Genomic DNA, 13,585 nt, shown 5'->3' on the forward strand with positions numbered 1-13,585 from the left:
GAGGCAGGAGGCAGGAGGTGTGGAGGAGGGTTTGGGTGTCTGCACAGTTTGGGGGGAAGACAAGTTTCAAGAACCTGCAAACTACTTTCTAGTAACAAAAATCAGTCACTGATTTGGTGCAAAAACGCAGGAGCCAGACGGAAGTGCTGTAGTTCAGTCAGATTTTGGATTTCAGCCCTCCGGACGCAAAGTCATCGGTGTTCCTGAGCTGCTGGAGCTTCACATCTGCCTGCCGTCAGTCTACTCAGTCAGGATGGCATTGTCCCAAAACACCAGAACTCTGACCGTGAGGAGCCTCTGGGCATCTTTAGCTCTGCTGCAGCTCCTCGGGACGTGCCTGTGCCAGTTTCCTCGTCCCTGTGCCAACTCGGAGGGACTACGGACCAAAGAGTGCTGCCCAGTGTGGGAGGGCGACGGCTCGGCCTGCGGCGCCATGTCGGGCCGCGGCTTTTGCGCCGACGTGGAGGTCTCGGAGGAGCCCAACGGCCCCCAGTATCCCCACAGCGACATCGACGACAGGGAACGTTGGCCCCTGGCCTTCTACAACCGGACTTGCCGCTGCGCCGGGAACTACGGGGGCTTCGACTGCGGGGAGTGCCGCTTCGGATACTGGGGTTCCAATTGTGCCGAGTACCGAGAGTCGATGCGCAGGAACATCATGAGCCTATCCACCGCCGAGCAGCAGAAGTTCATCTCCTACCTCAACCTGGCCAAGAACACCATCAGCCGGGACTACGTGATCACCACAGCGAGGAGGAGCGAGATGGGCGAGAACGGAGAGAACCCCATGTTCTCCGACATCAACTCCTACGACCTCTTCGTGTGGATGCACTACTACGTGTCCCGGGATGCCCTGCTGGGGGGGCCGGGCAACGTTTGGACGGACATCGACTTCGCCCACGAGTCGGCGGCCTTCCTGCCGTGGCACCGCGTCTACCTGCTCCACTGGGAGAACGAGATCAGGAAGCTGACGGGAGATTTCAACTTCACCATCCCGTACTGGGACTGGAGGGGCGCCCAGTCCTGCGAGGTGTGCACCGACGCCCTGATGGGCGGACGGAGCCCCTTCAATCCCAACCTCATCAGCCCGGGATCTGTCTTCTCCTCGTGGAAGGTACAAACACAGGGAGTTTGATTGTGTGTTTGATCGGGTGGCGGTAACGTGAGTAAATCTTTCTAAATTCCTTGTTAAGGGTCTGAAAATTCCTTTGCCACCGTCGATTAACAGAAGCCCGTTTACATCTTGTTACATAAGTTTGTCTGTTCTTAAACCAGTCTTAATCTCTTAATCCAATGAAATGCATCGGAAAAATACATTGTCTCCAAATCCATTCTCGAGTTATCCATCAAAAGTTTGAACAGTTCAAGAAGGTTTTTGGGACTTTTATGTGAGACTCTTGGAGGGATCCCCTTGAAATGTTGAAACACTGAAACTCCACTAGTTTTCACCAAAAGTGTCTGAGCCTACAAAACAGACACGATCAACCAGACCAGTGGACGGAGCTCTGCAATATCCTGAGAACCAACGGTGCACTAAATGTGTGTGTGGTTTGTGCCTAGGTGATCTGCACCCAGCCAGAAGAGTACAACAACAGAGAGGTGCTGTGCAACACCACCGGCGAGGGGCCACTGTTGCGTAACCCCGGCAATCACGACACCAACCGCGTGCAGCGACTCCCGACGGCGGCCGACGTGGAATTCGTCCTGAGCCTCCCCGAGTACGAGACGGGACCCATGGACCGCTTCGCCAACAGGAGCTTCAGGAACGCCATCGAAGGTCACATTCCTGTTCAACTCATGACTATTCCAGGGAATGACATGACAGAAACGTGACAGTCGCCCCCTTTTGTGCCCCAATCCGGCAGGTTTCACTGATCCAGACACGGGCATGGCCGTGCTGGGCCAGAGCACCATGCACAACGCTTTGCACGTCTTCATGAACGGCTCCATGTCCTCGGTGCAGGGCTCGGCCAACGACCCCATTTTCCTGCTGCACCACGCTTTCATCGACAGGTGAGATCAAATACAAACCTCCAATATAGAAAAGCTTGTGAATAAGGGTCACCCCCACAGACAGTCAGGGTGACCAAGAGAGGTCGTTAAAGACGAAGAGGGAGCAAGAGAGGAGGAAAAAATAGCGCTCACTGTTCTGATGGACCTCACAGAGGACTGATGCAAAAAAAAAAAAAAAAAAAAAAAAAGTGGGATGTAAATGACAACATTCAGAAACATTGTGAAAAATTGTGTAAATGCACAAAATTGTAACTGAGAAAAAGTTTTGGTGCATAAGTAAATATCAAACTCTCACTCGAGCTGTTCAAACTGAAGGGCAGCATGAGCAAAATTAGCATGACAGTTAGCACTGCCAGAGTGAAAACTACAGCTTTAACTCGCCTGCACGTTGCTCCTGCTGACGTCTGGTTTTATTTCCTGTTTGTTACGTCAACTTCAGCAACATTCTCTACCAGTGGTCTTCCTTCTCTTCCTCTTCTTCTGCTGCTACTGCTGTTGCGTCATCTTCATTCTGCCACGTTACTGCCCCCTTTTGGCACTTTTAGCCATAACATTAGATTACTTTTTTTTTATATATACCTGTTTTCAAGACATTGGCTTGACATTGAGATGAAATCAAGGCTACAGTATTGAAGAAGTAAAGACCGAGGATGGCAGATACAACACGTTCACACAAGCAGTTTCAAAGCAAGCTGCATGCAGCACAGAACAAATGGGCTTTTGGGGGTGAGAAGTGGGGAGAAGGAAAAAAATCTAATATATGACAATCAATAGTTTGCATTCATACTCAATCAATTTAATGTTTCGCTCCTTTCCTTCAGTATCTACGAGCGCTGGCTCAGGACCCACCAGCCTCCTCGCACCAGCTACCCACAATCCAACGCTCCCATTGGCCACAACGACGGCTACTACATGGTGCCATTCCTCCCCCTCTACAGAAACGGAGACTACTTCCTCACCGACAAGGCTTTGGGATATGAGTATGCCTACCTGCTGGACCCAGGTCAGTACAGAACAAGATTTTTCCATAATTCTCCTTAGGTTTTTTTTCCTCAATTGTCAACCCGTCTGACTGGCGACTGTGTCCCTCCGTCACAGGCCAGAGGTTTGTGCAGGAGTTCCTGACGCCCTACCTCCAGACGGCCCAGGAGATCTGGCAGTGGCTCCTGGCATCCGGGCTCCTCGGCGCCGTGCTGGCATCCATCGTGGCCGTGGTGGTCGTGGCGGTGAGGAGGAAGTGGAAGCGAAGCCAGAGGAGGAAGAGGGCGTCCAGCTACGGGGAGAGACAGCCGCTACTACAAAGCAGCTCGGAGGAGGGCTCGTCCTCGTACCAGACGACTCTGTAACATTGACACCGCCCCGCAGACGGCCGTGTGTCCGGATGTACAAAACATTAAAAAAGCAGGGCCATAAAAAAAAATAAATCAGGTGTGTTGCAGCATTTAGAGTTTTTAGACATCAGATGTATATTTTCCCCAACACTGTCCTGTCAAAACCTCAAACCACAAATTGGTTTTTGAACCACATCCCACAGTTGTGCATTCCATCTTGAACATCCTTTGTGCATCTGGTGTTTTAAGGTTTTTTTAACCTGTGTTGGCCAATTGGAAAAAAAAAAAAAAAAAAGACTTGTGCTGCAGCTTTAAAATGAAAAATAGAGAAAAAAAAAAACAACTATTTAACATCTTGCAACATATTGAGATTTAACTTTAAAATCCCATTGAGGTTGATCTGATTTTAAATTGTGGCAGCCGTGGGAATAAAAAGCCGTATCACTGACTGTGTTTAAAATGAGATTGCAAGTATAAAAACAACAACAGCAGGAGGAGGATGCCCCTAATGTTTTATACATTCAGTACGTCAGGGTAAAAATGTTGTGATGTGAACATCTTCAGAGGCACCAAGAGCTTTTTATTGCAATGTGACGCACAGTTTGAATAGAGACACTAAGTGCTTTTGGAAACGTACCGAGCGGCGTAATTTAAGACATGACTCACTCTATCTGTTTATTTATGAAGAAAAGCAGTCGGTCGTGTTTGGGTTTTGGACTGTGAAATAAAAATCTATGATATAGAGTGGTGCTGAAACGACGTGATCGCCTCCTAGTGGTGTGCCGCTGTGCGCAGTTCTGTCTGATAAACCAAAATGACTTTTTTTGGTGCTCTGTAGTTTTTGTGGATAGAAAAAAGATCATGCAAGACTCTCATTCATAAAACGTTGCTCAAAGAGTTTGAGCCACAAGGAGAGAAACACAAAAAATGTGTAATAAATCACACATTTATTTTATTCCAGACTTTTCCTGGTTCCTTAAAAAATACAATTTACGTTTAAATAAAGTTGACCTGTGATTGAATTCTGAACATGAAAAGGAAAAAAAAAATCTTACCGCTTGATTGATTTTTTTGCAGAAACACAATAAAAGTTGACTCTTGCATTTGGAAAAAGGGGGGGGGGGGATACTGAAAACATACCAAAGTCAAACAAAAGCATGATTTGTTGTGTACTTCCTGGAGATTAAAAGTCTTCAGCAGACACTGGGAAAAAAAAGACCTGCAGATTTATCAACAGTATAAAATTACAGTTTAAAGACAACAGTCTCAGAGAATACTGGCTGGTGGTTGGTGGAGGTTTCATTCTGCATTGTGCTTCATTAAGTCACACGACAGAATCACAATCAGAATCACTGTCACTGTGGAGAAAAAACCACTCAGTTGTGCTGTTACCACAATTTTTAAAGCAATGTTTGACATTATTTTTAGCTACAGTAATTCAGCATGTTTGCTTACAATAATCATTCTCTCTCCCGGTTAAAGTCTTTACAAATGTCCTGAATTCACAGCAAAATCATGAACTACCCGTTAGTTCAAGATATAAGATAATATAATAATATAATGTGATGAAAACATTTTAAAAGCTGTAATAGGCCGGTAGTTGAAATATTCACCTGTAAAATAAAAAGTAAAAAATGTGAGAAGACATTTGACATTAATGGCACCTGTTAACCCTGAGCTATCCAATAATTTTACTTTTTTTATTCTGTTATTTATTCATTCATTTTTACTTTATCTATTTCCTTTTTGGTCTCTTTTGTGCCTGTTTGGTTTTCAGTTTAGAGGTCCCATATTCTACTCCTCTTCTGCAGTTTCCATCCTCTATAAAAAAAAAAAGGACAACATTGAGGGGATTTTCCAAAACGGCGTGTACGGTGCGAACGCCCGCTTTCTGAGAAGTGGAACATGGAAAGAAACACATTGCTGAAATCACTGACAGGCACCTGATTATTGTTGGAGAAGAAGTATATTTTACAGAATATGGGACCCTACTGTCAGGATTACCGCAGAGAGTTGCACAAGTGCTGTGGAAACGTTGCTCCGTCTGTCTTGTCGCTATGTTCAGTCTTCAACCTCAGAGGGATGGAACCCTCCTTGTGGACCTCATGACAGCATCGTTTGCATCTTCACACGAGGTTTTAAGATGAGAAAACAAAAACACAGTGTGAACACAAAGCAACAAAATCTGTGCTTAGTGTTTGTCAGCGACCTGCCGGATCAGGAGTCACATCAAAATCCACAGGCAAAGGATTTTAAAATCCAACTGGCTGATTCGTAGCCAAACAAGTTAAAAAAAAAAAATAATCAAAATAATAAAAGTGACTAAAATAAAAATAAGTCTATCCTAAAGCCTCTGTAAATGTTCCATCAGCTAAAGGACTCCTTGTTGAACTCGAAGGTTGTGTTGGAGGTCCGGGCTGAGTTACACAGTCTGTGCAGAGTTCTGGAGATGCCTTTGGGTCCACAGCAGAAAACTCCAACACGCTTACTGAAAAACACGCATAAATCAGCGTGCGGGGCAAAGGCTTTGCAGTAAGGCTGAGTCGTGCTTCGGCACCGGACGTTCACTCACTGTTTGTTGCTATTGCCGATCTCCTCCAGCAGGGCCTTCCACCTGGGCCGACCCAGCTGCAGCCTGGTGGCCAGCGGCCGGTACTTCTCCTCACGCAAACTCTGGACCAGAGGGCACAGAAGGGACAACAACTGAGAAGTCACTTTTAGCACTGACAAAACATAGTAGGCATTTTTCTTACTGAAAATGTATTGCTCTTTCTGCATGGGTCGGTCGTGTTATCGCGTCTCAAGGACTTTTTTTTTTTTTTTTAAAGAAGCCTCTGCTGTTTCGTGCTTCAGTGGGGGAACAGCGCCCCCTTCAAGCTGGTGGTGAAAACCTGGAACTACACGGAACTATGACTAAAACGGTATTTTTAAATATTTTCAAAGCATCTATTTGTGTTTTTTTTTTTTTGCGCTGCTTTCTTCACAGTTCATCAAAATAAACTATACTGTAGTCAATAAAACAACAATACAGGAAATAGAGGAAAAAAGTTTTGCTCTCCCCGTCGGGGAATTGAACCCCGGTCTCCCGCGTGACAGGCGGGGATACTCACCACTATACTAACGAGGAGCTGAATACTGCAGCGTAGTATAGGCATTAAGTAACCAACATATGACGAAGGGCGACAAAAATCAACATCAGGTCTACATAAAATGTGCCAAACTATATAACTATTAAAATTTTACATGATTATTAAAACAAATTGGCAACAAACGTGGACATTTATCACTGCACAATAGCGTTTGTGTTGTATGTGTGACCCGTACCTGTTGCAGACTGTCTGTCTGACTGACGTAGAGTTTCAGATTGAAGTAGTCCGGCCTGTTTTCCTGCCAGAGCTAAAAGACAGACGTGTCATTTGGTCAAATATGGCAAGACGTCAAAAAATACACTTAAAAAATAAAACCCCTGCGAAACTGAGACAGGTAATGTTAGTGTTGAGCCACTAGACGGCAGCATAACATTGTTCTTATAATTGTATATCGCTGCAAACGCTGGGAGAAAATGCGCATTATTTGAAAATATTACGTTATTGAATTTATAAAACATATATTATTATGTATGTTGATATTCTGGCAATTAAAAGTCCAAGGGTGCAGAGGGAAACACAGCTGCAGTCTTTTTTTACGTCTCAACTTTGACCTTCTTAACCTCTGAACTAGAAAAAACTTTATTTGACCCCTTGGAAGAAGAAGAAGAAGAAGAAGAAGAAGAAGAAGAAGAAGAAGAAGAAGAACAACAACAACAACAACAACAACAACAACCCTCCAAAAAACACACAAAAATAACGCCTCTACAGATTAACTAAATTTGTCTGAATCTGAATAAAAATATTTTTTGGAAAAAAAAACAAAAAAAACTTCATTTTAGTTTAATCAGATACACCCCATGAGTCATTTCCCAAATGTGTCGGATTTTTATTTTAAATTTTATTTCATATTTATGTTCATCAAGGGGGCAATCCATAGACGGTTTTGGAGAGGGGAGGCCCTCCCCAAACAGACAGGATAAAACTGATTGGTTGAACACTCTGTCGAATGGATAATAATCTCTTTAGGCCATGTTCACGGCCTGCAAGGTTTTTGAAGGAAACGTGCAGCTTCCATCAAAATTTAAAGAAAGCTGACCAGCAACTTAGCCACCATGTCTGGCAAAGAAAAGAAAAAATCACACTGGAGTTTTTATCAAGATGGACAAGCAAGATCTCAAACAGTCTAGCTGCACTTGCAAGTTGGGTTTTGGTTCCCACACGTCTTGAGTGAATGTGAGAAGCAGACAGCAGCGGGCGGCCTTTGTCCTGACCTTGTGGTGCACGGCGCACAGCAGCTCGGCGAACCAGTAGAAGGACTGAAGCTCCCTGCAGACCCACACAAAATACAGCCTTCGCAACCGGAAGCCCGTCCAGCCGTCACTGTGCAGGGAGCCGGGAAGTAAAGACAGAACGTTAGTGAAAGCCAGAGAGACACAAACTGCCGTCTGTTGTTTTGTCGGAAGCATACAACTCACAGCAGAGCGTGGAGCACGCAGGCGAACGGCGTGACTCCGATTCCGCCTGCCACGCACAGACTGACGTCGTAGTTAAACACCTCTTCCGACGGACTGCCGAACGGACCGTCGACGTAAAGCCTGAGTGCGCGTGTGTGGAGGGGAGATACATGAAACAACACAGTTAGGTGGAGTGGCATAATTTAAACAGATGAGTTTTGAGTCTGGATTTAAATATAGAAAGAGAGTACAGTATACATGTATGTCCCCGATGTCTGATGGGAGAGGGTTGCAGAGTTGGGGAGCAGAACGGCTGAAAGCTCTGCTCCCCATGGTTGTCATAATATTCCATTTAAAGTCTTCTTCCTTTTGGATCCTAAAATTAAAACCCTAAGATGTATCTTATATGGCCATTGACAGTGAGAGGTGATAGTGCGTGGTTATGCTGACAGTTAATAGTTGAGGGAAAACGGACAGCAGCTCTATGAACTGAATGTAAAACTCAAAACCCTTGTTTGACCATAAAGCAGCTGACGCTTGGTGTGTCTCTTGCACCACTGTCACAAAATAAACTCCTCTCCCCCTGTGACTCACATCTCCCCTCTCCATCTCTCCCAAACACAGGACACAGGAAGAGCCCTGGGGTCAGGGGTCGGGAGGTCACAACCACCCCCCACCCCTCTGTGATTCTGAGCCTTTGTGGGAAATCATGTCAGCAACATCACACACATACACTGAGAGATGTGGAAGGAAAAACGGGTGGGGGACTGGGGGGGGGACCTACTTGGGATATTTCCTCTGCGGCATCATGGGAAGAATCTCCAGGTCCAGTCTGGACTCGGGGAGCAGCAGCTGAGCGAAGCGCTCTGAGGGCAGACGGCAGAGAGAGGAGGAAATTCCCATGTTCAGGGGGCGTCTATAGATGTTCTCCTCTCACATGTGGTCGTGGAGGACCCATAAGGCCAACGCAAACAAACGGACTTCCTGTCCAGCGGCCTGGAAGCGCGTGTGTACTTTCTGTGTCGCGTTGATTCTGGTGTTCACCTTCCAGAGAGTTCCTTTTAAAGGCTGCAGCATCCTGAAAATATCTGATCCTTTCAAATTAAAAGAAGATCCCGACAAAGAGTCGAGCACCGCCGGAGCGATGACATCACTCCTTTTGTTTCGCTATGTGCGCATGCAAAATGTGCGCCTGTGTGTGCGCATGTGTGTGTGTGTGTGTGTGTGTATGTGTGTGTGTTTTATTGCAGCATTTACACTTTCCGAGGCAGATAAATAAAACTACGGGAATCAGACTGGCCTTGAGGTATAGTTGTGTTTTCCCAGATAATAAAAGCATAGAACACACACATGCACAGTTGTGCTTGCACACAGTCTCACAATCTCACACACACACACATACGTGAATAAAATGCAGTTTTTTCAGAAATTAATCTTTGACCCAGCCGCTGAGGACAAAACAAACCTGCTTCCACCCTGTTCAGTCCGATAAGGAGCAGAGAGTTTGTGTGTGGGTGCCTTGGTCTGTGCTATTCAGCACGTGTGTAGCCCTGTGTGTGTGTGTGTGTGTGTGTGTGTGTGTGTGTGTGTGTGTGTGTGTGTGTGTTGTACCCACTAGTCCAGTCTCCCACGACTCGCAGATGGATGCCAAACGTTTCCTTGTTCACTGTAGGACACTGCAGTGAGTTAGAGAGCAGACAGTTAGTCATTGCAAAATGATGCGCGCACATAACCACACACACAGACACACAAACACACACACACAGCAAAACTGAAGAGGAACACACTGATGAAAGTAGCAGAAACACGGCAGTGCTCACAGTGTGGTGACGTACGAACAAAAGCCATAAAAGTTTTTCATTAAATTTAACAATGTACACAGACACACAGACACACACACACACACACACACACACACACACACACACACACACACACACACACACAAACACACACACAGCCTTCCTGTTGGCAGACAGCGTTACTAGCCTCAGGGGTCTGTCTGCTCTCTGTCAGTGTGATTCTTTGCCCTCCTCCTCAAAGCTCCATAGCACACCAGGCGCAGGCATGCATTGTGTGTGTGTGTGTGTGTGTGTGTGTGTGTGTGTGTGTGTGTATGTGTATGTGTGTGGCGAGCACGTGTGACCCTGCGGCACAAAGGTGCATGTATGTGGTGTCGTCTGCTCGCCTCTGGAAAAACCTGAGAACATTGACAAACAAGGTGAAACCTAATCTGAGTGGACAACACCGCTGTCAATTCAGAACCAGACAGCTGTGTGTGTGTGTGTGTGTGTGTGTGTAGGCTGGAGGTGTCTCACGAGTGAGGAATGTGTTGCATTAAGTCTTACTGTTGTCAGGGTGAAGGGATGATTCTCGAAGGAGGAGACACCTGGACAGTTGAGGACAATATACTGGGAGACAGAGGAGGAAGTGGGAGGAGCCAGGAGCCAGGGGGTGGAGGCATGGGGGGGGGGATAGATAAAACAGGATTATAGTGTAGCCGTGCAGGCAAAGGAAAACCTGGACAACACAAACAATCACCTGGCCGGGACGAGCGCTGAAGTTCTTCTTCAGCATCCGAAGCTCGATGACGTCGCAGGGGTGCCTGACCACCGCCAGGATGGTGACGGGGTGGCAGCTCCGGATGTAGCGGTACAGACGCTCGGCGCAGTAGAGACAAAGAGGGCCGGAGACCCACAGCCACGTCTGCAAAGGCGTCCCAAAAAATATTTTATCATCATCACCAAATTAAAGGCGCAAACAGGGAAATGAAGGCACGTCATGTTTTTTTTTTTTAACTTTATTTATATGGCGATTTTCATGCATCATCAATGCATCTCAAAGTGATTCACAGAAAATTACATACAGAAATTCAACACATAAACAACCCTCCCTCCCCCCCAACCCAGACCCAGGCATCCTTCGCACACCTACGCATTATCAATTTAACTCAAAAGTGCTTTACAGAAAAATAAAAACAGAAATGTTTGGTCTGGCGCTTTGGGTCTTGCGCCGCGTAGAGTGACGTCACGGACAGTTAAAACCGATCGGTGTGTTTGGAGCTGTTCAGACTGAGACGCATCTGTCCAAATGCCAGTTCAAAACTACCTCCCGAAGGTGGTTTCAATCCGATTTGTGACTGTTTACAGTACAAAAGAGCCATCCGGTTTCAATCCGGATGTGTTAAAAATCAGATTTTGGCTGGTAGACTGAACGAGCCTTAAAAGTTTTCAAGTTGCCCCTTTTGTTAAATATACAAAAGCAGTAACTGATAGTTGTCTGCAAAAGTTTAACTGGTATCATTAAATTTGCCGTATTGCAACAAGAATATCATCATGGATGTATGATGGTTGACATCTCACCATTGCTGGAATGCATCCTAATTCCAGCAGGATGTCAGAAAAACTCAAAAATTGTGTGGGTTTTTTTGTTGCATTTTTTGCATTGTTTTGCATACCCACAATGCCCTGCAACACCTCCGCGCTCCTCCGCTACCTGCCGCAGGCTAATTGCCCCGCGGCTCCTTCAAAGGCCCGGAGAGCACGGTCGGATTTGAGGTGGATTTTATGGAGGGCGTTCGTTGCTTAACGACCACGTGCAAACACATAATCACACGCGGCGGACTCACGCACACACATGCACACACACACGGGCCTTGATGTCCACCCCACCCCACACGGTACCTTTAATAACAGGGACAACTCCCTCCGACACCTCCCCAGTGCTCCTCACACACTGCAACAGCCCGTTTACGCGCACAAAAGCCCGACTGTACCTGCACACACACACACACACACACACACACACACACACACACACACACACACACACACACACACACACACACACACCTGGGGGTTGTGCGGCTGGAAGTACGCCTCCTCCCTGCACCTCCTCTCATCATCCTCAGCCGACTCCAGCCCCTCCTGCTTGCCGCTGCTCTGATTGGCTCTGAGGCAGCCGGGGGGGTGCGACTCCACGTTTGTCTGATACTTCAGAGCTCCGCTGTAGGTTAGCACAGGGTTAATGACATTGAATGCAGTTTGATTTCTGAAAGAGTGTCACCGGCATCATCACAGAGAGGCCGAGAGCCGAGGACAGACTCACCCGACCATGTGCACCATCAGGATGACGTAGAAGACGATGAAGAGGTTGTGCGTGTACCAGAAGATCTCGTAGCTGAACACCCTGAAATTGATATTGAAATTGATTTTTTTTTTTTTTTTAAAGCACCAAAGAGAGAGATTCTCTGGCGTTGTGGCGCTGGGGAGTGATGAGAGGAAGAGAAAAGGGGAAGAATGAGGAACAAAGACACCAAAAGAAGAAAGACAACTCAGTTTGTTCACCAGCAGACACTCAGAACTCATAGTCTGACCAGGCAGGACGTCAGAGGTCAACATTAAAGGGGTCATTAGGCAGGCACACACACACACACACACACGCACGCACGCACGCACGCACGCATGCACGCACACACACACACCAGCCGTTAACACTGCAAACACCGAACATCAATAAACCCTGTATTCATTCTCTTTCACTCACACCTCTTTCATGTTGCTTTCATGTCTCTGAGGCATGTTGACCTCAGGGGGGAGAAAAAGTGTGAAAGTGACCTTTAATTTGCTGCTACGGCACGATTGAGTTTCATCACAGGGCTCATGTTAGAAACAACAACAAAAAAAAGAGGGCACGTTCATCTGGAAGACACATGAAATGAGTGTGAAAATGGTTGAAGGTGTCAGTGGGTCTGTTTGTCAGCCAAAGGGTTCGTGCACTTCATTCTCTGAATGCACATCTCATGACTGCATCCCATTTAAATCCTCTCAATCTATAACACATGTCCAAGTTTCAGGGGCTGTTTGTACTTTGCTTACAGAATTTTCAGTGTTTCGCATGGGCACAAAAAACAAAGGATTGTTGCTGGTGCCCATCCACAAGTTAAAGGTCATTTTAAATGGATTTTCCAAGGGGAGCGGTCCAAGAAATATTGTTAATATTTCATGAGGGAGAAAAGCCACCCTACTAGGTCACCTACATGAAGGTGATGCAATGTGTTTGTGTGATTCTGTATGGATTCATGAGCTGTAGTGCCATATTGAGGATATTATGAGGTTTATTAATTTATGGTGGAATAAATATGATGTCACTGATGGCGTAGGCATAAAATGCACGGCCAAACACAGTTGAAACCCTTATTCAGGCCAAACTGGGTGCTGACACCACGTTGGTTATTTTCCCTTTTTTCCTGATAATTCTTTTTCTTTTAGTTTTTGCTTAAAATATACTTTGTAAAAGTTGAATTCAAGGTCTGCTGTCCATCTGCTTTGTGGTTTTGGTTTCCCTCCAGTCTCCAGCCAGTCTGTTTAGCCTGACATCATTTCCTGTTTTATTTTGAAGGTCCCCCACCCTGTGTTTATCCTGTCTGATTGTATTTTTCCTAACCCTTTGTGTGATCTCTGTTCTGCCACAATATCACTTTGTCAGTTTGTCGCTCAGGTACGACGTGTCTGTTGACCGCCTGAGTGAGTCTTGCTGAGTCTGGACTCTGAACTCTGGATCTTCCTTTCCGCTGAGCCTCTGACATTCTGATCCCATCGCTGTCTGGCTTCTTAAATTCCTCCCGTTTCTCAGACAGTAACCTGGCTGTTCGTTGTCTTTACCGCTCCAGACGGACCCTTATCTAGAGCCATAAGGG

General features: G+C 46.2%; 2 protein-coding genes and 1 non-coding gene across 4 annotated transcripts in view; 1 reads left to right on the top strand and 2 right to left on the bottom strand.

Annotated features, from left to right (window-relative positions):
* On the top strand, positions 1–3,874 carry tyr (tyrosinase). Its single transcript, XM_076049651.1, has 5 exons — positions 1–1,114; positions 1,561–1,777; positions 1,866–2,013; positions 2,835–3,016; positions 3,112–3,874. The coding sequence occupies exons 1-5, from the start codon at positions 254–256 to the stop codon at positions 3,357–3,359; spliced, it is 1,656 nt and encodes a 551-aa protein (XP_075905766.1). The 5' UTR covers positions 1–253; the 3' UTR covers positions 3,360–3,874.
* Positions 3,474–13,585, bottom strand: part of nox4 (NADPH oxidase 4) — an 18,709-nt gene continuing 8,597 nt past the window's right edge. For both annotated transcript variants that reach the window (XM_076049650.1, XM_076049649.1), the window contains exons 8-18: positions 11,995–12,075; positions 11,739–11,892; positions 10,429–10,593; positions 10,236–10,298; positions 9,503–9,563; positions 8,672–8,753; positions 7,909–8,028; positions 7,705–7,813; positions 6,669–6,740; positions 5,917–6,017; positions 3,474–5,832 (exon numbers count right to left, since the gene is read on the bottom strand). In XM_076049650.1, coding sequence (XP_075905765.1) covers positions 5,712–5,832; positions 5,917–6,017; positions 6,669–6,740; positions 7,705–7,813; positions 7,909–8,028; positions 8,672–8,753; positions 9,503–9,563; positions 10,236–10,298; positions 10,429–10,593; positions 11,739–11,892; positions 11,995–12,075 — 1,129 coding nt within the window. In that variant the 3' untranslated portion in view covers positions 3,474–5,711. The remainder of the gene's footprint in view (positions 5,833–5,916; positions 6,018–6,668; positions 6,741–7,704; positions 7,814–7,908; positions 8,029–8,671; positions 8,754–9,502; positions 9,564–10,235; positions 10,299–10,428; positions 10,594–11,738; positions 11,893–11,994; positions 12,076–13,585) is intronic.
* trnad-guc (transfer RNA aspartic acid (anticodon GUC)) lies at positions 6,400–6,471 on the bottom strand. Its single transcript has one exon. It is a non-coding gene; the product is annotated as a tRNA-Asp (tRNA).

The sequence above is a fragment of the Nelusetta ayraudi genome, unplaced genomic scaffold, assembly GCF_046127955.1.
Source record: "Nelusetta ayraudi isolate G7.1 ecotype Tasmania unplaced genomic scaffold, CSIRO-AGI_Nayr_v1 ptg000120l, whole genome shotgun sequence".
Lineage (NCBI taxonomy): Eukaryota > Metazoa > Chordata > Actinopteri > Tetraodontiformes > Monacanthidae > Nelusetta > Nelusetta ayraudi.